This window comes from Balaenoptera borealis (genome assembly GCF_965194805.1).
Source record: "Balaenoptera borealis genome assembly, chromosome: 21".
Lineage (NCBI taxonomy): Eukaryota > Metazoa > Chordata > Mammalia > Artiodactyla > Balaenopteridae > Balaenoptera > Balaenoptera borealis.
The window spans coordinates 13119966-13143263 of NC_138880.1; the positions used below are offsets into that span (position 1 = coordinate 13119966).

The following is a 23298-nucleotide window of genomic DNA, read 5'->3' on the forward strand; positions in this document are numbered from 1 at the left end:
TCTTAGCCTTTTCCCCACTTTTTTTCAGCCTTTCAAAGAGCAATGTACAATAAATATTAATAAAATATATGCTGAAAAGGTGTTTGTCTTTTTGGCCACACCACGCAGCAGGTGGGATCTTAGTTCCCCCCCGACCAGGGATCGAACCCACGCCTGCTGCATTGGAAGTGCAGAGTCTTAACCACTGGACTGCCAGGGAAGTCCCAAAAAGGTGTTTTTAAAAAAAGAAGTATGGAGGCCAATACCATAGAAACTGGTCAGAAGATCTGAGGGTGATTGCTTCTATAGAACAGAACAAAATGGGTTTGAGACGGGTGTGAACTGGTGTGCTTTGTTATATGCCTTTAAGTCTCAACTGACTTTTAAAAACATTCACATGTATTATTTTAATGAAAATTCAAATGAAATTTAAAATAATAGTTATTGATATGTAAGCATCTTTTTCACTTCTGTACACTAAGCCCGTATATTAAAATTAACTTCTGGACCACTCTACAGGTATCTCAAACTTAGTATGTCTATCACTAAACTCCTAATTTAACCTCATCCCCTAAACATTCAGCCCTTCAAACCTGTCTTCCTCTTACATAGCCCAGTGAAGGAAATGGCAGCACTCACCCACCATCAAAGACAAAAACCCAAGCATCACAGTCAAGTCTTCCATCTTCCTTAACCTGCCTATCTTTTCAATCACTGAGTCCTAACAATTCCATCTCCTAAATATCTTACAAATCTCTTTCTCTCCCCACCCGCTGCCACTTCCCTTGACTAATCTACCATAGCCTCTTGCAAACAACACAGCAATAGCCTCCCTATTTGTGTCTCTACAACTATGATCCTCCTGCAGTCCATTCCCTCCACAGCCAGAGCCATCTACCACGGGTCGGCATGCTAGGGGTGCACAGGCCAAATCTGTCTGTTCTGGTAAGGCTTGTAGTTAAGAATGGCTTCTTCTACATTTTTTAATAGTTAAAAAAATCAAGAGGAAAACATTTTGTGACATGTGAAAATTATATGAAAATCAAATTTCAGTGTCCCTAAATAAAGTTTTATTGGAACACAGCCACACTCATTCATTTACATATCATCCATGGCTGGTTTGAGGCCACAACGGCAAAGCTGTGCAGTTGAGACAGAGACCACATGGCCCTCAAAGCCTAAATTATTTCCTATCTGATCCTTCATGTTTGTCAACCCCTGTTCTCAATCATAAATTTGATCATGTCACCTGTTCTGCCTAAAACCTTTCCTTAGCGCCCAACTGCTTTTATGATCAAATCGAGTGCTTGAAAGGAACTGGATATTGGAGACACTGTTCAACTCTCCAGTCTTAAATTTTCCCACTCCCTTGCTTCCCTCTATCAGGGAATTGCTAGCAAACTGCTGAATCCCTCAATCATGTCATATACCCTCTTCTTGCTTTCAGGTTTTAGTACGTGGACCATTCCTCTGCTTAGAAAACATCCCTTCACTTCACCCAACTGCTACTTAAGCCTCAAGTGTCACTTCCAAAGTGTTTCCAAAGTGTTACAACCCTGGATTGTAATTTTCTGTTCCCTTACGTGTATATCCCACTAGAATATAAACTCTGGGAGGGCCAGTGACTATGTCTCTGTTATCCTCCACTGAATCCCAGTGCCTAGAATAGTACATGGCACAAAGAAGATGCCACAGGGAATGTTTAAATGAAGAAATGCTTCAGCGTATTGAACAGGTATATTGTTTTGTACACTCCTTAAACCTTTTGTTTACATGAAACACAGTATATATATCCAAACAAAAAGAAATTATTTGGGGTGGAAGACTGGTATTATGGTAAATGTCTCTATCAGATCCAAAGTAGTATTACCTATCTAAGTAAGCAAACCATTAAAGAACAAACCATTTTCTTTCACCTGCTATGTATGTAAGTGTAGTCCACTTAATCTGTGCATATGTCCTAACAAGTTTTTTAAATTCTCCATTTTCAGACCTTCTGTAATTCTGTACATTCTCTACACTTTTATTAAGTCAGAAAGTCATTAAGCTTGAAAGCACAATAGGTGTATTACCTTTATTCTCTACCAACCCCAATATCTACCATTTTATGTTGCCATAAGATCGTTTTTTTTTGAAAATGGAGTGGGAATATATATATTTCATACAAATATAATATAATATAGTAATAGTGTTTAGATGCTAGAGGTTGACAAATATAGATCTGAAAGTCAGCTCTGTTATTAGATGGATGCTCCTAACAAGTTAGTTAACTTCTTAACCTTTAGTCTCTTCAACTGTAAAATGGGGATAAATAATAGTAGCTAACTCATAGGTTACTATATGAATTAAATGAGATATTACTTATAAAATGCTTAGCATTTAGCACAGAGTCTGGCAAATAATAATGCCCAGAAGTGTTAGCTATTAAATTAACATTAAAACTATCATTTTATAAGTCTGCTTTAATAATTATAATACCAGAGGCTTATGTTTTAACTTCCTTCTTTCTGCCAGTGAAATAGCCCAACATCTGACAGACCTTTCTCTCTAGGAAAGAATGAGAAAAAGTGTAAATAAAGTGAGTATAGAAAATAAAAATGTGAATTCTGTACCTTTTTTGAGGAATGTTACTCCCAGAAGAAATTTTATCACATGCTTTGTAAGAATACATCTTATACAAGCTGGACTGCTTTTAAACATATAAAGGTCCATTCAAAAAAAAAAAAGAGAGAAGTTTCAAAAAACTTTTAAAAATGAAGAAAATAAGATACAAAATATTACAATAATTTTTCCTTTTACTAACCTACTCATCAAATAAATCATCTGAAAATAAGCTCATGAATTATCAACTTCTAGGGCAGTTAGAAATGCAATGTAATATCCCATTCCTCCCAAATCTATAGAGAATATATGATCAAAAGAATTCTTAGAGATATAGCAAGAGCCAAAGTCACAAAAATGATTCAATTACATTGTGTATACTTTAATAAAGCAGAAAAAGTTCACCAGAAAATTTAATTCAGCACATTTGTCCATCACCCCATCACCCTAGTATCCTCATTAGTGGAAGTTGGCCTGTGGATAAGTATTTAATCTGTGATAGTTACCTAAGATCCAAAACAAAGCAGGAAAAGCTTTGTGTATGTGTATGTGTCTATGTAACTGTAATGATAACATTTAGGAATCAGGCTTATTTTTCCATCAACTAAAAGTATTCTAATATCCAAAAAAAGATATTATAAAAAGTGTTATAATATCCAAGCCAAATGAGTTATAAAATAGGCTTAAAAGAAAAAAAAAAATTACTTTCTCAGATACTTCTAACTGTTCTATTAACCTCAGAAATCATATATTGCGTATTTTATTCTGTTCATATCATTTCTCTTTCCACATTTTATGTCTTGTTATATATGGCATTTTCCTCTTTGAGTGGAAATAAAACAGAAAAGTTTTAAACAGGAGTTGCATCAATAAAGAATGAAATAGTAAGAACCATCTCTTTAATAAAAACAAACCTCTGAAGTTAATTTAATTGGTACTTGATTAGAGGAATGTTGCTCAGTGCCGGAAGATACAGCTTTAGACCTGAAAAATAATAAAATTATCTCAAATGTTAAAATGTAATTATCTAATACATGAATCATCACACCTCCACTCTTAGAAAGGCAGATAAGGTTATATTACTCTTTTAGAACTGATGCTTTTTTAAATTGATTTTTCCCCTCCAAAGAGCTTAAGCTCTTCAAAGTCTAGGTTTAAAACTCTTTAAAGTTTTTTAAGTTTAAAAGTAAAACTGATAATCTAAAGCACAACATAATGGTTATAGTCAATAATACTATATTATAAACTTCAAAGTTGCTCAGAGACTAGATCTCAATTGTTCTCTACACAAAAAAGAAGTGCGGGCTTCCCTGGTGGCACAGTGGTTGAGAGTCTGCCTGCCAATGCAGGGGACACGGGTTCGAGCCCTGGTCTGGGAAGATCCCACATGCCGCGGAGCAACTAGGCCCGTGAGCCACAATTGCTGAGCCTGCGCGTCTGGAGCCTGTGCTCCGCGACGGGAGAGGCCGCGACAGTGAGAGGCCCGCGCACCGCGATGAAGAGTGGCCCCTGCTTGCCACAACTAGAGAACGCCCTCGCACAGAAACGAAGACCCAACACAGCCATAAATAAAATAAATAAATTAAAAAAAAAAAAAAAGAAGTGCTATTCAAGTGATGTGATAAAAGTGTTATCTAACGCTATTGCCATAATCACAATGCAATATATAAATGTATCAAACCAATACTTGTACACTTCAAACTTACACAATGTTAAATGTCAATTATATTTCAATTAAAAAAAAAATTGAAAAATGATCGATAACATGTAACGGTACTAAAAAGTAGGCAACACGTGTATTCCTTTCCCGTCCTCTATACATAAGAAGGAAATATGGAATATAGAGTCTTCAACATTAAACTCAATGCTGCTTCTTTATCTTATTTATTTATTTATTTAAATTGAAGCATAGTCGATTTACAATATTGTGTTAGTTTCAGGTGTACAGCAAAGTTACTTGGTTATACATACATGTATGTATATATCTATATTCTTTTTTTTCCTGATTCTTTTCCAGTATAGTTTATTACAAGATACTGAATATAGTTCCCTGTGCTATACAATTCTTTAATCAACAGGAGAGCAGCTTTCTAAGTACTACAGTCATCCACTTCCTATTCACCAAGACAGTGTTCTATGATTTATCATTCTCCCTACTGACTCCCACCCCCAAACTGACTAAAAGAGGTATGCAAAAATGATTATCTTTACTCAATTTACTTTGTGTGGTACCTGTAAATTGGTATAAAATGAATCATTTAAACAACAGAAAACCCAGAAGTTAAAAAAAAAAAGTGAAAAATGAACCTTGGTAGAAAAAACTCCTTTGGACACAGTTCTTCATTAGCTTGAAGGATAAGGCTCTGAGGAGATTCTGTTTTGGCTTTAGCAAGCCAATTTCTACCCTATTGAACACAAGAAGAATCTTTTAATGCACAGTGAGAAAATTAAACCAAACAGGCAGACTTCTACATTGTTTACCTTTTCTGTAAGGGTGCAAATCTTTACAAATTTGCTTTGCCCAGGAACTTCTACCAAGAATCCCTCAGTTACGAGCTGATGGGAAAAAACCCTCCACCAATTCTCTGTGTGATCCTTGCCAGTGCCAAAGAAATTGTGACTGCGATATTTATCTTCAAGACGCTGGGAATTCTGAAATTAGGAATAAAATCAATTTCTTAAAATGTTTATTTAATTAAACAGGAGATGTAAAACACAAAACCGTCTACTGATTCTTTGGCTTTAACACTAAATTTCTGCTTTAAAAACCTACGACATTTTTATACCCCTCCTGCTTGCTCTGATTACTTAAGTCACAAATAAATACACTCAAAATAGTGTTCCTTTTCTGTTTTAAATAACGGCAGGAAATTTCATATATAAATCACATGCATTTCCCAATGCATAGGTTTGGATATATTTGGAATATTTAACCTTTGCTATTTAGACCTTTTATTAACATACTCACATTATTGTTTGAAAACCGTGATCATAAATCTACAGCTCAAGACTTGAAGCATGGGTGTTAAAGGCAGCGTGACCCATAGCTGGTAATCAGTGAGTGCAGTGCCAAGACTCAGGTTTCCACTGCGTTGTTGTCATTACTGTGCTTTTGGTCCGTGATGTTTCAGCAAAGTTTACTTGATCATTTCTGATTTAGCTGCTTCACTGAGATATATCAGAAAAAGCAGGTGCATGCTAGACAGTTGATGCTTTTGAGATATTTTTCCCTAAGTGACCAGAGGATTCCGATCGGAGACTCTTCATAGCCATCAAGGTCTAGAAATGTTGGGGAAGCTAGCCCATCATATGCAATTCTCTTGTCCTCTAATGGAAATGACTCTCCCCACCTTCACTCTCCACAGAGAACTTTTTCTATTCACTTTGCCCTCTGATTACCCCTTTTTTTAAAATTTATTTATTTATTTATTTTTGGCTGCGTTGGGTCTTTGTTGCTGCGCACAGGCTTTCACTAGTTGCGGTGAGCGGGGGCTGCTCTTCGCTGCGGTGCACGGGCTTCTCATTGCGGTAGCTTCTCTTGTTGCCGAGCACAGGCTCTAGGTGGCTTCTCTTGTTGTGGAGCACGGGCTCTAGGCGCACGGGCTTCAGTAGCTGTGGCACGCGGGCTCAGTAGTTGTGGCTCATGGTCTCTAGAGCGTAGGCTCGGTAGTTGTGGCGCACAGGCTTAGTTGCTCCGTGGCATGTGGGATCTTCCCAGACCAGGGCTCAAACCCGTGTCCCCTCCATTGGCAGGCAGATTCTTAACCACTGTGTCACCAGGGAAGTCCCTGATTATCTCCTTCATCCATCCTACACATCTAAATACTACTTTTAAATGTGTATGGTACTATATGAACATAGCGCTTTCTGGAGAATTGCTCCTATCTAATGTATTTGCGGTGAATACAGCAGATTGTAATTAGAGGGTCATTCTGCCCTTCCTCCACTGTGACTTCTACCACAGAATCTGGGAAGTTGCAAACACTATTTCTCAAACTTTCTTTCAACTAGGCTTCTGGATGTGATTTAAGTTCCACTAAACAAAGGTATTTTTGCATGACATCTACACACAGGAAGTGAGGCAAAGGGCACTACTTTGCTATATTTGCAGGTATGCATGACTGTGGAGGGGTTTGCTTTTTATGAGAAAGTGTTAGCAAAGAACCTAGCATACAGCTTCTAGCTTCCTAAGTAACAGGAGACATTCATTCTGTTGATACAGATTATAGAAGGCAGCTCCCAGATCAAGCAGAAGTAGAACCTTCCCGATTGTTACAGCTCCCTATTCAGTGCAGTTTGGGGTCAGGCACTGACAGATAAATTCTTAACCTCAGAAGAGGCAACTGCTTCCATGGCAGATTACTTTGCAGTATAATCTTATCAACAATACTCTAAGCCACTTAACACCCAGTAATAAATACCTTTCTGTTTAAATTCGCTAGACTGATCATGAGCTTCATAACAAATACTGTATTTTAGGTTATATTCATGTTTCAAAAACATTCACTCCTTGAGCATGTCAAGAAGTTCCTGTATTCTAAAATTTTCAATATGAAATGCAATCTAAAATTTTAGAAATAGGCACATCCTGTCACTCAACATTTTTATATTTCATCTATACTCTAATGATGGTTTAACAATCAGTGCATATTCAAATCCAGGGATCAAAATGAAAAGAATATACAGAATGAGTTCCAGCAGACATAACTCAGGCACTATAAGCCTCACTATATTACAAATGTATTGGTTTTGTTCAAGTGATGAAAATGTTATGGTTACAAGTTTATCATTTTGGAATGTTAAAAATGTGAATACAAGTGAAATAACCTAAAAAGACTGATCCCTAATATAAAGAAATCTAGGCTGAAATTAGATTAGATAAGGAAAGTTCCCATCGGAAACACATCAGTGCCTAGATACACTGAGCTTTTTTAAAACACAGGCTTCTTATAGGTTTAGTTAACAGGGTCTGTAACATGCATTCTAAAAATAAAAATTGAAATTGAATTTTGTATTAAAATAGCTAAGTAATAAAGCTTTAGTATCATGGTGATTATATTTACAAAAATTGTACTAGAACAAGATTCAGAGAAACAAACACCCACGTACAACGTGGCACCTTTTTCCATAACAACCTCTACTACCTACACTAACTGACTTTGGTTTGATTTGTATAGAATGTTTAAAATCAAACATCATAGAATTTCAGATCTGGAAGCAACATTGGAGCTCATTGATCTATCTAGTCATTTTTACTCAGATACAGACAATCAGAGGCTCAAAGATGTTAAGTGGTAGCCTAAGGTCATAGAGGTACGACTAGGACACAGTCCTCCAGACCACTACACCAGGGATATATACACACACAGACACCAATATACATACATATACATATATACTGATTGTAGTTAGTGCAGCTAGACCACCTGGGTTCAAGTCACAGCTCCAGTACTTACTAGCTTTTGGATTTTGGGCAAGTCAGTTACTTAACTTACCTGTGCTGCTATTTCCTCAGCTGCTATACAGGTACAATAATACTTCCTGTCTCTTGGGGATGTCGTGAAGATTGAGTAACCAGGACAGGACAGAGCCTGGCTCAATAATATTAACTTTATTTTTATGAGTTAACAGCTGATCCTTTAACTTAGCCTGCCTTCCTTAACATAAAAGCAAAAGCCCTGACTCAGTATCGAGTCAGTTTTCCCAGAACACTTGTAATGGCATTCTACACCTGCTGGGGGCTTACCTTTATAGTAGGAGAATCTATTGCTTGCAAACTAATAACACCAAAGATATTAAGTGGCCTAACTAGTACTTATGAGCAATCTGGACACTAAAAATTATTCCTCTAGCCTTCCCTTTCGTAAGCAGTAAACAACCTGAAGTGAATGAACACATTTGCTGATATGAAGAAATGAGATGTTCTTCTAATCAGTAGGGGTAACTGTCCCTTCCCCTCATGATCAATAATCATTGTGAATACTGTGTACTGTGTGAATAAATTTACACTGTCATGTTTCCATGGCAATCACCATACACAAAACGAAATATTTCTGCTCTTCAACACAGATCATTTTGTTTTAAAGAAATCATATTCCCTTTCCAACGAGAAATCCAAATTTACCCAAGTAACATTTTTGAAAAAACAGAATAAGGATTTTCAACAACAAATGTCTAAAAAAAAAAAAAAACACACAAATGTCTAACAATTTCTTACTCTGAGCGAGGCATCTTCCATTAATTACTTATACGTTCTAGTTAACTTAATTTTCCAGGTTAACCCACTGACAAAGTAAAACTGCTAAGGATGAGAAAGCTGCCATAGCAGATATAGGGATTTGGGCACTGATTTTAAGGAGTGCACAATTATACATGCACATATCCCTTACCAATCATAAATCTTCATTCTAGCATCTCTAGATCATTCAACCTAAAAATACAAATTTAAAACTGCATGTGAACAGCATAATAAAACAGACATAGCACTAGAACAGTAGTTAGGAAAGCTGTTGCTCATCCTGCTTCTGGCACAAAGTAATGACCTGACATGACACATGTCATTTAACTTTCTGGGACTTAGTATTAACCGTTGTATAATAAGGTGGTAGAGTTAAATAATCCTTTTGCCCTAAGAGTCTACTTCTATGGGACAAAGTCTCAAAAATGGAAATTATCAACCCATTCTTTTCCTTTAAAAAGCAGGTTGGAAAAATCAGGGTACCAAACGGATGCATCAGGGAGTTTGGAAACCTATGAACGGATCAATGTGTGTTACAATAAAGAGAGCCGACTGGCCAGAGCACAAGTCCCAAAGGATCACTTTCTAATAAAAGCCAAATCTTCGCACTATTATCTGATAGAGAAAACAAACAAACTTGCCACTTCTCTGAATTAACTTCTTTAAAAATCATGATTGCTTGTTGTGGTAGTTCTTTCTGCTGGGAATGCCACATTCCTCTCCACCTTCTTCCCTCCGGTTGGCTCTGAATGCCCAAATCTACTCTTATCATCCACAGAATAGAAAGCGCCAGTGATACCATAACAAAGACTTCTCTAGTTTCACAGCCATTAACAAGCACTCTCTCTTCAGAACTTAAATAATACTTTACATCTATTCATATGTCCCCGATCTCTTTTTATGCTGCAATATACTTATTTATTCTCAAGTAACACCTTCCATACTAGATGATGTCTCATCTAATTCCGCTTTGAATTCCCCACAAAACAGAGTACAGTGGCTCACACAAAAATAGATGTTTTGGGAATTCCCTGGCGGTCCAGTGGTCAGGATTCCACGCTTCCACTGCAGGGGGCACGGGTTTGATCCCTGGTTGGGGAACTAAGATCCCACATGCCATGCAGCGTGGCAAAAAAAAAAAAAAAAAAGTTTAATAACTAGCAGTAAAAAATAGTTATAAACTCTTAACTCTAGAAGTTTTAGATTCCTGTGTTCTTAAAGTACAATATAAGTCCATAGTTTCTGTCTATATTTTAACTAATTTTTTTTTTTCTTTTGCCTCTTTCCCAGTTCCTACAGGCCAAGGAAGTTCACAGCTGCCGCTTCAGGGCTTAAAAAGGTCATTTCTGGGACTATTATTCTATGTGAACAATAAAGCCAAAATATAAAGTTACAATAATTATCTCTAGGAATATATTTCAACCTGATGAAATAGATTGTCCGAAAAATTAAACGGATAACCCTCTCCTGTTAGAAAGTTTGAAAATTATAAAGGGTGATTAAAACTAACAATAGTTTTCCAATGGCTGCCTATAGTCAAAGCATCTTTTATCAAAAGGGTTCTCTAATTCTGGAGCCATGATAAGGTTTAGCACTTTGATAACATGATCAGGAAAGAGGTTTCACTTAATCTCCTGATTATGCAAATTAATGACTGTATCTGTTTTCTAATCTGTAAAATTAAGATAACTGCATATCTTAATACTTAATTCACAAAGGTGTTTAAAGATTTTTATGTGGTGAGCTATTTAGACCCCTAAAACAAAGTTCCTTAGGCAATATTTCTACTCTTTAATTTCCAGCAAAACTTATGCTTTAAAAACAAAATTTTAAACTCCATTCACAAACACCTGAATGGCCTGAATAATCATTTATACTATTTTCAAACATCCTATGTAAGAGAGGAGAATCATGTGCTGCTGAAATATTTGTTTTATATGTACAAATATTATCTCTTTAAATAAACTCCAAGAGTTTCAAGTTTAAGATACTTAATCATCTTACAAATGAAAATTATCTATAAAGATATTAATTTTTCCTAAATTAGTTAAGGTAGACGATTCACTAAATTCTCAAAGGAAATACAATTATAATTTAAAAAATGATATCCCAGTAGATACCAAGATCACTGAAATTGGGGGAAAAAAACTTGCCTTATTTTCACTGTAGTTAATGTCTACAAATTTTTGTTAAGTGGTACTTTTTTAAAAAGTTTTACACCTTTATCTAGCAAGGGTAATATAAAATTTCACAAAGAATAAACTTCTTAATTTGCAGACTCCCAGAAGAGACTGTTGATATAAGCGGTCTGACTTGGTTTTCAAATAATAGGTGAAATCTGATCCGTCTTGTGACCAGTTTAAGTTTGTCTAGGAGCCCACTTCCACTTATCTGTTGATACTGGATACTGCTGGATTACACCAAATTAAAACAAGGATAATTTTTATAAATTATACATTCAGCTGGGATGCACAGGTTTTAAAGATGACAGAGACAAGAAATTTTCATAGATCTCAATTACATTAAATCTATCCCTTGCAACTTAAATTCTTTTTTTAAAAAAATATAGCAGCACTCATATCAGCTAAACCAAGTTCCTTAGGCAACACTTCTACCGTTAAATTTCTAACCAAGCTTGAGATTTAAGAACAAAATTTTAAACTCCATAATCTAAAAACATCAGTACCTGAAGTTAACATATTTTTAACATTTCATTAAAAGTATTTCACAACTGGCTAACTTAGTAAGTCCCTTTCGAAACAAAACAAAAACTCAGAAAGTAAATATTTACACAAAGTATTTGAGAATTTAAGAAATGAATGCTGACCTAAATTATTTTTAAAATTCTACATACAGGGCTTCCTTGGTGGCGCAGTCGTTAAGAATCCGCCTGCCAATGCAGGAGACACGGGTTCGAGCCCTGGTCTGGGAGGATCCCACATTAGTTGCTGTAGAGCAACTAAGCCTCTGAGCCACAACTGCTGAGCCTGCCTCTAGAGCCCACGAGCCACAGCTACTGAAGCCGGGGCACCTGGAGCCCGTGCTCCGCAACAAGAGAAGCCACCGCAATGAGAAGCCTGCGCACCACAACGAAGAGTAGCCCCCGCTCACCGCAACTAGAGAAAAGCCCACACACAGCTACGAAGACCCAACACAGCCAAAAATAAATAAGTAAAATAGATAAAGAAAGAAAGAAAGAAAACAAAACTTAAAAAAAAAAATTCTACATACAAAGTGAGAATTTTAATCTCTACTTTTGTATTTTTAATAAATATACGTAGTTGCAAAGGATTCTATCTCCCATTTTTGGTTTATTCAACTAACGTCAATGTATAATACTTAACTTTACAGACTTCTAAATCAGGAATAAAATCATATAAACAAAAGGACTACAGAAAAAGCTCTTTGGCTATAAGGGTCATGACCTACTCATATTTGTACCTGCAACTGTTAGCATAATGCTGGCACACTAATCACTCAAAAAAAAAAAAAAAAGTAGCAGAATTAACTATTCATTGGTGAAGAAAAATAACTTTCTTAGAATTTTAAATACTTCTGATTAGAAATAAAATAGAAGGAAAGAAAAAATATACTACCAAATATTATTATTGAACTTAGACATTTACAAATAATCACTGAAATTTAAATTTTTCTCAAAAAATTTACTACTTCACAAGGCACCAAAAGATACAAATTTGTTCTACCTGTCCCTTGACACAATGAAAGTAAACTTTTCTTAATTATCCTATAAAAGACCAGTCTAGGGATTCATCCAACTGCAATGTAATAAACTGAAACAGACAGCCTGGAAGCATTGTCTTAATGATACACACAGCTTTTGTCAAAGGTAATGAATGCAGTGCTTAAATGGAACTTAATATGACTCTCTGAGTTCTGATAACTAAAGCCAAAGCTACAATGGTAAAACAGCAAACCTCTGAAGAAAAGTGTAATAGGAGTAAAAGAAGAACTCTGAAGGTGACTCACAGACATACTTACAGATCCTCGGAGAAATAAAATTGGAACCCCAATTCCAAACTTTTCGCCTAAGATGGTCACGGCAGATAAGAGCTGGAATGCTTGTGGACCAAAGTCCTGTGACATATCATCTGAGTCATCAATGGAAAAGCAGCGATCCAATCTAAATAAAAACAATATGTAAAGAAAGCTTAGCCAAGGCATGTACCTTTAGAAATAAAAAGATTTAGTGTAACAATTAGCCCAGTAAAAAAATATCTCAAATGTGCCAACTGCTTCAGAAGCTACAAATAAAGTTCAATACAGCCGAGAGCATGTAAAGTATGTAAAACATGAAATATAAACTATAATATAGCATCACAGGTATGTTATATTAATGGTTCTCGACGTTAGTGCCCTAGGATCCAAGTTTCACAGGAGGTACCTTGGGCCATAGAGAGAAACAGGTTCAAGCAAGCAGAACGCAGGATTACAGATCAAATAGCTCCACTTGATCGACTGTATAAATACTGGACTTTTGTGTTAGGTTTTGATGGAAGAAAAGGTTTATTGCCCACCCCCACCCCTGCCGCAAAACTTCTGAACTGAAAAAACACATCTCCTATGCAAGAAGTTGTTAAAGTCATACTTTAAAATATGACCAAAGATTATAAGCTTTTCATGTAAGTCCATTTAGAAGTTAAATTCCTAAGCCATCCTTCAGGTAGAAATTATCATTAACACAAATTAATGAAATTCTCATTTGTATTAATTCTCATTAATACAAATGAGAATTCTTTATGGCATGTTGAGAACAAAAGGACTCAGAGAAAATCAACTAATATAGTTCAACTACCTAATTCACTTGCTTTCTTTATAATAAATATCTTTGAAATAGCAATAAGAATATAGTCAGTATTCTAGATATATTTTTAGGGAAAAAAAAGGCTATGTTTAGGTTTATTCTCTATTTTAACTTCTTTAGTAGAATACTTAGTTCATTAATTTTCTTTTCTAATACGAGTATTTAAAGCTATCAAATTCCCACCAAGTATCACCTATGCTGCAGCATACAAGTTTTAATGTATATTGCTGTAATTATCACTAAGTTCTAAAAATGTTTTAATTTCCAGTTTGAGTTTTTTCCTTGATTGACAAGTTACTTTACAGCATTATTTTAAATTTCCAAATGAATGAGAATTTCCCTTTTTATCCTCTTGTTTACTTCTAATTCTGTTGCATTCTGGCCAGAAAATGTGGTGTGTTTGAAACCAATACATTGAAAACTTGAGACAGGTTACAGTCTAGTACAGAGGTCAGAAAACTCTTCCTATAAAGGGCCAGACAGTAAATAGCTTAGGCTTTGTGGGCCAGACAATCTCTGTGTCACAACTACTTAGCTCAACTCTGCAAAAACAGCCATAGATAATATATAAACAAAAGGGCATGGCTGTATTACAAAAAAACTTTATTTACAAAAACAGGCAGTGAGTGGATTTGGTCCATGGGCCATAGTTTGCCACCCATTGTTTTAATATATAGTACATTTTTAAAATTTTATTTATTTATTTATTTTTGGCTGCGTTGGGTCTTCATTGCTGCGCACGGGCTTTCTCTAGTTGTGGCGAGTGGGGGCTACTCTTCGTTGTGGTGCGCAGGCTTCTCATTGCGGTGGCTTCTCTTGTCGTGGAGCACAGGCTCTAGGCGCACGGGCTTCAGTAGTTGTGGCACATGGGCTCAGCAGTTGTGGCTCACAGGTTCTAGAGCACAGGCTCAGTAGTTGTGGTGCACGGGCTTAGTTGCTCTGCGGCATGTGGGATCTTCCCGGACCAGGGCTCGAACCCATGTCCCCTGCATTGGCAGGAGGATTCTTAACCACTGAGCCACCAGGGAAGTCCCTATAGTTCATTTTTATAAATATGCCATCTATGTTTGAGAAGTGTAGTCTCTAATTCAGCACTTCCCAGCCCGTGTGCTACAAATGGATTATAGGTGTGCTGAAGGTTAATCCCTTGAGACCTTAGGGTTCTGAACAGAACCTAGACTCAATTAGCCATTAACTATGTGGGTCATGAAGTAAAAATGTTTGAGACACATTACTCTAATTGCTTGGTAACGGCTTCTACATACTGCATGTCCAATAAATCAGACTTGTTACCATATTGACCAGATTTTCTACTGCTTCCTAATTTTTTGATTGCTTAACCTACCAATAACTAAAAATTATATCAACCTCTCCTACTTTGATGGTGGAATTGTTGATTTCTTCCAGCTGTTCTGTCAGTCTGTGCTTTACATAGTTGTAGGGTTTTTTTTTTAAGGTGCATAGAACAATTCTGTCCTCTTGGTGGAGGAACCATTTATCACTGTATAGAGAACATCTCCATCCCTAATAAAACTCCTTTTGTCTAACAGTAATACAGCTACCACACCTAGTATATGGTTAGCTCAACTACCTACACCATTTGTATTTTATTTTTTCAATTAATACACAGTTAAATTGATTGTATGTCTATGTGTGTGTGTTACGGTCTACAAGTTTAAACACATTCATAGATTCTTCTAACCATCACCACAATCAGAACATGCAACAAATCCATCACTGCAAAATACTCCCTGTGCTATTCCTTTGTAATCATAACCTCGACCCCATCCCTCTAATCTCTGGCAACCACTAATCTTTTCTTCATCTCTACAGTGCAGTTTTATGTTTGAGAGAATATCACATAAATAGTAGAACTGGCATTACTTCTTCTTTTTTGGGGGTAGAATTTGCCACTGAAACCATTTGGGCTAGGGAATTTCATTTTTGGAAGTTTTTAACAAGGATCCAATTTCTTCAACAGTTGTAGGATTATTCAGGTTATGTACTTCATTGTGAGTGAGGGGTTTTTTTGTTGTTTTTTGTGTGTGTGTGTGTGAGTGAGTTTTATTAGTTTGAGGTTTTCAAGGAATTGGTCCATTTCACCTAAATTACTGAATGTATGTGCACTGAGCTATTCATAGTGTTTCCTCATTATCCTTTTAATGTCTGTTGTGGCTAGAGTGAAATTCCCCCTCTCCGTCCTGATATTGGTAATCTGTGTCTCCTCTTCTTTTTTTTTTTTTCTTTTTAGAACTTTCTATCAATTTTATTGACCTTTTCAAAGAATGAGCTTTTGAGTTCATTGGTTTTCTCTAATTGTTTTTGTTTTCTATTGATTTATGCGCTTATCTTTATTCTTTCCTTCCTTCTGCTTCCTTTTAGTTTTCTTTACCTCTATTTGCTAGTTTCTTAAGGTGGAAGCTTAATTACTAATTTGAAACCCTTCTTCTACTCTAAGTATTTAATGCTCTAATTTTCCCTGTCAGTATCACTTTAGCTGTACCCCATACATTTTGTATCTTCATTTCATTCAGTTCAAAATATTTTCTGATTTACCCTGAGACTTCCTCTTTGACTAATGGATTATTTAGTAGTGTGTTACTTAATTTCCAAGTGTTTGGAGACTTTCCTGTTATCTTTCTGTTGATTTCTAGTTTCATGCCATTTTAGTTAGAAAATGTATTCTATATAAATACAAATCTTTTAATTGTGTTAAGGTTTGTTTTATGATCCAGAATACAGTCTATTTTCATGAACATTCCATCTGCACCTGAAAAGAACGTGTATCTGCTGCTGTTAGGTGGAATGTTCTATAAAAGTCAATTAGACAGTTTGCTGACAGTCCTGTTCCATTTCTTCTATTTTCTTACTGATTTTCTGTCTACTAGCTCTATTAATTACTGAGAGATACTGAAGTCACCAACTCTACTAATGGATTTCTCTATTTCTCCTTTCAATTCTGTCAGTTCTTTTTAAAGTATATACACATTTAGGATTAGGTGTTCTTGGATATAATGGTTATCTTTATGTGTCAGCTTGGCTAGGCTATGGTACCCAGTCATTTGGTCAAACACTAACCTAGATATTGCTATAAAGGTATTTTGTAGATGGGATTAACATTTACAATCAGTTGACTTTAGGTAAAGGAGCTGACCCTTGATAATGTGAGTAGGTCTCATCCAATCAGATGAAGGCCTTAAAGAGCAAAGACTGAGGCTGGCTGGAGAACAAGGAATTGTGACTCAAAACTGTAATGTAGAAACTCTGCCCAACTTTCCAGCCTGCTAGGCTGCCTACAGATTTCAGGCTTGCCAACCCCTACAACTGCATGAGCCAATTCCTTAAAATTAACCTCTCCCTCCCTCTCTCATTATCTCTCTGTCTGTGTGTGTGTGTGTGTGTGTGTGTGTGTGTGTGTGTGTGTGTGTGTACACATATGTGCATGTATTGCTCTGGAGAACCCTGACTGATACATTGGTAAACTGACTCTTTTATCATCATGTAATGTCCTTCTTTATCCCTGCTAATATTCTTCCTCCAAAGTCTCCATTATCGGACATTAAAAGTAACAACTCCAGCTTTCTTTTGATTAATGTTTTCATGGTATACAGTTTTTATCCTTTTATTTTTAATCTACCTATATAATTATACCTATAGTGGATTTCTTGTGGACAGCATTTGGTTGGGTCATATTTTTAAATCAATTCTAATAATTTTTGCCTTTAAATGGTATTTTTAGACCATTTACATTTAATATAACTATTGATATGTTTAGATTTAGGTCTACCATTAATTGGTTTATCTATTTATAAAAGTAAAAGACTGTAATACTGTTTGCTTTGTCCTCTTTTTTAATAAATAAGTTCATTATTTTGTTTTTAAAAAACTGCAATACATATCACTCAACAAAAATTCAATTAAAAATTATTTGCAAAGGAAGAGAAACAAAGACTTTTAGAATGTCCATCTAGAAGAAGAAAACGTTACCTGGACCTGCAATTATCACAGCATTTTTCAGTTCCCATAATTCCCAAGGAGGCCTTTCGTAGCTGTTTGTCTTCAAAATGAGACAAGATGAGTCTACCCAAGAGAAAATTTTAAATTAAATAAAAGAACAAAAACATATATGTTAAATTCATTGTTGAAAATAATGAGGTGAAATCAACATTAATTGACTCAGCTGAGACCTCATTATTTGGCTTCAGTTTACTGAGGCACAAAGCAAGTTGCCTTAAAAATTCAGCACATATGTAACACCATCAAATATTTTTTAAATATTTCTAATTACTTTGCAAAACTTTTTTCTTAAGAGTATTATCTATAAATCCTTGTTATTAACTGATATAAAGTAAATAATACTTACTGTCGCCTACACCTTCTGGAATAAAGATATTTTTCCATCTTTGCCATCATCTTTAATTTGTATAATCGAAACTTCTCATTGCATATTTCACTAAGGAGGCGCCTGTCAATTAAAAATACCGCACACAGTACTATTAAAATTGTATTAGCAGTTTTATTTCATTTATTTATTCCTGTTTATTTTTCATAGCCTATAACATCCACAGTGCTAACAAGATAAGGAACATTTCTATCATCTCAGATCAGAAAGTTATTGCGTCCCTTCCCAGTCAATGCCCCCATAAAAGGCAAGCATTTTTCTGATTTTTATGAAAATTACTTTTGAAAGAATTCTACCCATGTCTAAGCATCAATTTTTTAGCTGCCTATGAAAAACTGTTAAAACCCTAAAGTTCTTCATTTTGACTTATATGCTACTTGCTTTTTTGGCAATCTTTCTACTATACGTGAATTTTTACCTTTTCCCAGTAAAAGGTTATTCTTTAAGTTATTTTATATGAGAAACTAAAGGCATCTAATCTATATAAGGAATACTGAAAAGGACTCATGATCTAAATATGAGCCTTCATCACTTTAGCTCTTCAGAGAACTTCTCAGCCCTCTAAAAACTATCTCTTTGTATTATGGGGTATTATAGGACACCAATAAAGTATCAGAATTAAGTTCCTTCCTCAAACAATTCTAACCATTTTTTTTCCCCATAATACTGAATTTATATAAACTTTTTAAATAACACTAAAGACATGTTTTTTTTTTAAGTTAATGCTGCTATACCTCATCCTGACTCTGTTAATTTTACTCTCCTGTGAAGAAATTCCATGACTATGGTATATCAGATGATGACAATCTTCCAAATAGTCTTTGCATATCTTTCCAAGAATAAAGAGAAATCTGAGTTGAACAGGTTTCAAATATTTCAAAAGAAAACAATAATTTATCCACAAGATCTAAGTGATAATACTGATCCTCATCACTCATGTTTTGACTATACAGCCTTCTAACTGATAAAAATACCTCTGTACAATTCTCAAGGATGACACCAACAGGGAATCCAGTTAAGTGAGTTCTGGAAAGTCTGGACACACAAATGATCTCTTATTCAAAAATATTCTTATCATTTGACACCACCAACCACCATGCCTTTCCATGTAATTTCCCTAAAAGGTCTCTTCCAACGATTGACTCTAGTTCCTAGGTTAACCATCTAACCTCATTATTCCTAGCTCATGGGCTAAATATTAGTTCCCTTTTTTGCTCTGTTTTGTTTGTTTAGCTCACCTCTTTCTCCTCAGATAGAAAGAACAAAGGAAACAATGCCCACACTCGGAGAGCTAGATCTTCCCTTACGTTTGGTTCCCATGATCTACATTTAACTAATCTCATCAGTTTCAGTAACAAATTGAAGAAAATAAAGTAACAAGTCTCTAATAACAAATCAAATGAATATTTATTCTTCTTTTAGGACCATCAAAATAGTTAAAGTATAATATTCCACAGAATAAAAACAAGTTGAAAAAGAAGAAATATTCTAAAAACAATACCATAAATAGAAATCAGGTGGAGCCAGTGGAATATTTGTTAAACTGAGATTAATTTGCAAATAATTCCCTTTAAACAAAGATTACAGTAACTATTGGGTTTGACTGTTTTAAATAATGGCAGGTGCAGACATTGAGACTTTGCCAATAAAAAATATAAAATTGCATATTTACACTGATGACTGGACAAGTTTCTTCTCTCAGTCACAGGATTCTGGCATGAGACAGACTAAAAATTTTGTGAATTACAGTGATCTTTTCATCTGAAAACCAGCTATTCCATTTATTCTAAAACTTTGTTTTTTCTAGTAGAAGAGGTTTGTCACAAGGATGGCAGAGATCCGGGCCTCAATCCTTGCTGAATTTTTTTTTAATGCTGTTTAACCCTATAGTTTTATTTCCTTTAATATGGATGCAAAGAACAACCAGTCTGTACTAAAGATTCAAGAGTGGATTTCCTGGCACCACTATTTGATTACTAATCACTGTTACTCCCTGTTAAATCTTAATGAGATAACCATTTAAAATATCTTTTGAGACTCAGATACACAGGAACTATATCTATTGATGAACCTGCCAAGCCACAATATAAAACTTGGGCTGTTAAGTCTTCAGCATCTTTAACACAATGCACAAATAAAATCAGAACTGGTAGGAATCAACTTATGTTTGATGCAATCCCAAATTTAATTGTAGCATGCATAGCTGTGTTCTATCCCAATTATTTTAAATTAGTTTATAAAAAGCTTCACATAGACACCAGCATCAAAAGGAAAATAATAATTGTTCTGTTTAAGAAGATGGTTTATTGACTGTATGTTAAGAAACAAAAGTTAGTGACTACTCTTAAAAGAAGCTTAAAATTTATAGCAAGCATTCTTACCTAATTAATCCCTATTCTTCTTTCATATCTCAAGTTAACCCATTACTTCCTCAAGGAAGCCTTATCTGACCTTTATAACTTGGTAAACACACACCCATAATATACTCACTACTCAATGCATATTTCCTTCATAGCACTTAACACAGTTATAATTTTATACAAATTTGCATGATCCTTTTCAAAAAAACTTTTGGTTATTGAAATTTTCAAACACAAAAGAGCAATAAAGTGAACCCTATGTATCCACGGTTGTATGTTTCTGCGATTAAGACCTGCCATTCCCATTATACAGTAAACTCTATAAAAACAGGTTCTATATCTGCTTTTATTTATCATTGGATCCGCGGCACAAAGCATAATGCTTGGAACATAGTGAGTACTCCAAAAAAAATCGTTGAGTAATAAATAAAAACAAAAACTGTATTAGATATCTCATCATTTTAATAAGATGGGCTAACAGGTCCACCCAAGAGCTCAACTTATGTAGCTACAGGGAGGTGCATTTTGAAAACACCTCACCTCGGCAGGCCCATCAGTTACCACGTATAGGTTTTTTTTCTTGAATTTTTTTTCTTATGGATGAAGGAATAAGTTGGTAAACCCTGCCCCTAAAACTTTGCAAGATGAAGTTTTCCTTTCAATATCAATCTCACAGAACATAAGTGCCAACAAGATACCTGTTTAGTATGTAAGTGGAATGGTTTTCCTGTATCTAAACACTAAGTACAATATTTTTTCCATGGCAGTCAGTCAGTACAGGGCAACGTGATCATTCACACACTGCCAAGGAGAGCTGGCATGCTCTCCTAGAACTAACAAAGGAAACAAAAATGGTAATTAGAGACAAACTGGGATTGGTAGAAGTCATTTAGAATAAGCACCATGGCAGCGTGAGAAGAAAAAAATAAAAACAAAATAAATGGTATCTAAAGTAACGATGGCTGAAGACATATCAAAACTTGAGAGAACCTGAGGAGAAAAACAGCTCATTGATGAACAATATTAAAAAGTGTTCCATAAGGTCTACGTTACATTCCCAGTATAGTGCTGTTTTAGTTAACTCTTCACACTAAATGAGGTATAGAAGAAATTAGGTCATCTCCTCTGGGTAGCAACACACCACAAAGTTCTTCTTAGACGTCTTCTGTTTTCTTTTGGTTTTAAATGCACTTATACACATAACTTTAAATTTTGAATGTTGTCTCAAATACTTTCGAAGCTTAGGTGGAAAGAAAGAAATCTGCAAGGGTGAAAGCAATAAATGTTTTTACCTATTTGTGTTAATGTCTCCTGGAGCCCAAAGTACATGACAAGAACTTTGAAGTCCATCACGGCCAGCCCTACCAATCTCCTGGTAATATGATTCCATTTCCTTAGGAGCACCGTAATGAATGACTTGGCGAATGTCAGCTTTATTAATGCCCATTCCAAAAGCTATGGTAGCTATTACACACTGAGAATAAAATAACAACATAGTTTGACAATCATTTAGTAGAACTAAAACCTTACATGTTTACCTTTTGGTAAGAATAATTAGTTCATTAGTTAACTAAAGTCATGGCATGAAACTGAATTTAATATAATTTCAGCCAATCGCTTATAGATTAAAAGATTATCTGCCCAATTTACAGATTAAGGAATGGTGACCATAAAATAGGATTTGTTCCCTCTCTATTAAAAGAAGCAAATAAAGTGGTTTCTCTGAATGCATATGAGTATAAGACACAAAAGAGGCTCTTAAACTATTTATTATATTAAATGAGCCTTTGGGATAATATTATGAAGTTTCAAGACTGCATAGTATCTTAATATTTTCTAGCATTATTCTAAGGTAGAAGGAAGCTTCTCATTAAAGATGGTAGAATGAATCATGAATTTATCTCTGCATATTTAAAAGGATAAAATTGGTAGAATAGCTAATATGAATGAGTATACCAAGATCAGATTTACATGACTAGAGGAAATCTTAGGGAAAAATTAGTGGTAAGCACCAAAAAAAACTACACAAATTTTTTTTAAAGTATTAATAGTAAGAATACAAAATATGTACAAGTAACTGTAAATATACTACATGCCTTACAGATAAAAAACATTTATAGAGAATACATAAATATATAATATTTGAATATACATACTGATCTAACCAAAATTATGATATTAATATTGGAAGTGAAGGGGGTAGAAACCTCTGGATGGGGTGAGAAGGGCAGGAAGGGATGTGAAAGAGCTACATCTTCATCTTTCATAGTAGGGAAACAAGAGATAATGCCTAAATCTCATAAGCAAATAAATAAATAAACTAAGTAGCAGCAGTATAAGCAAATTATTGCAAGATACAGTGGCAAACACCAAAAGACTAAGCTAAAAGAGCTGGGAGTAGGAAAAAGAAGCGGGGAAAAAATGAGGGGCTGACGCTTTTCATTGTAAGCACTGGAGAACGATTTGGTTTGTTAAACTATGTGTGTGTATAACTGATAAATATTAAAGTGCCATTTTTAAAAATGTGTTACGATGCACCAAGAGTAGAAAAAAGAGAAAGGAAGGAAGGGAGGGAGGGAGGACAAATAAAGGGAAATATGAGAAAGATGAAAGAAAAATAAATATAGGGATGGAAATAATATTAAGAAAAAGCTCTGAGTGAATAAAACTAGGCAGTTTTACTGTATTTAAGAGTAAATAAGCAATATAATAATTCCAATTTTTCTTTTTTAAATGTTGTTTCTTATTCAATTTTTTCCAGCTTTATTGAGATATAATTGAAATATAACATTATGTAAGTTTAAAATATATAACATAATGATTTGATGTACATATATATTGTGACATGATTGATTACCTCAGTAAGGTTACTTAACACCTCCATCACCTCACATGA

At 35.0% G+C, this 23298-nt stretch overlaps 1 protein-coding gene across 8 annotated transcripts in view; it reads right to left on the bottom strand.

Annotated features, from left to right (window-relative positions):
- Positions 1–23298, bottom strand: part of WRN (WRN RecQ like helicase) — a 125918-nt gene that overhangs the window by 21405 nt on the left and 81215 nt on the right. For 5 of the 8 annotated variants that reach the window (XM_082374930.1, XM_082374925.1, XM_082374926.1 and 2 more), the window contains 8 exons: positions 21695–21876; positions 18004–18105; positions 17628–17720; positions 12818–12959; positions 5062–5232; positions 4888–4985; positions 3495–3564; positions 2592–2668 (listed from right to left, as the gene is read on the bottom strand). In XM_082374930.1, coding sequence (XP_082231056.1) covers positions 2592–2668; positions 3495–3564; positions 4888–4985; positions 5062–5232; positions 12818–12959; positions 17628–17720; positions 18004–18105; positions 21695–21876 — 935 coding nt within the window. The remainder of the gene's footprint in view (positions 1–2591; positions 2669–3494; positions 3565–4887; positions 4986–5061; positions 5233–12817; positions 12960–17627; positions 17721–18003; positions 18106–21694; positions 21877–23298) is intronic. The other 3 variants (XM_082374931.1, XM_082374927.1, XM_082374929.1) reach the window with 1 other exon arrangement.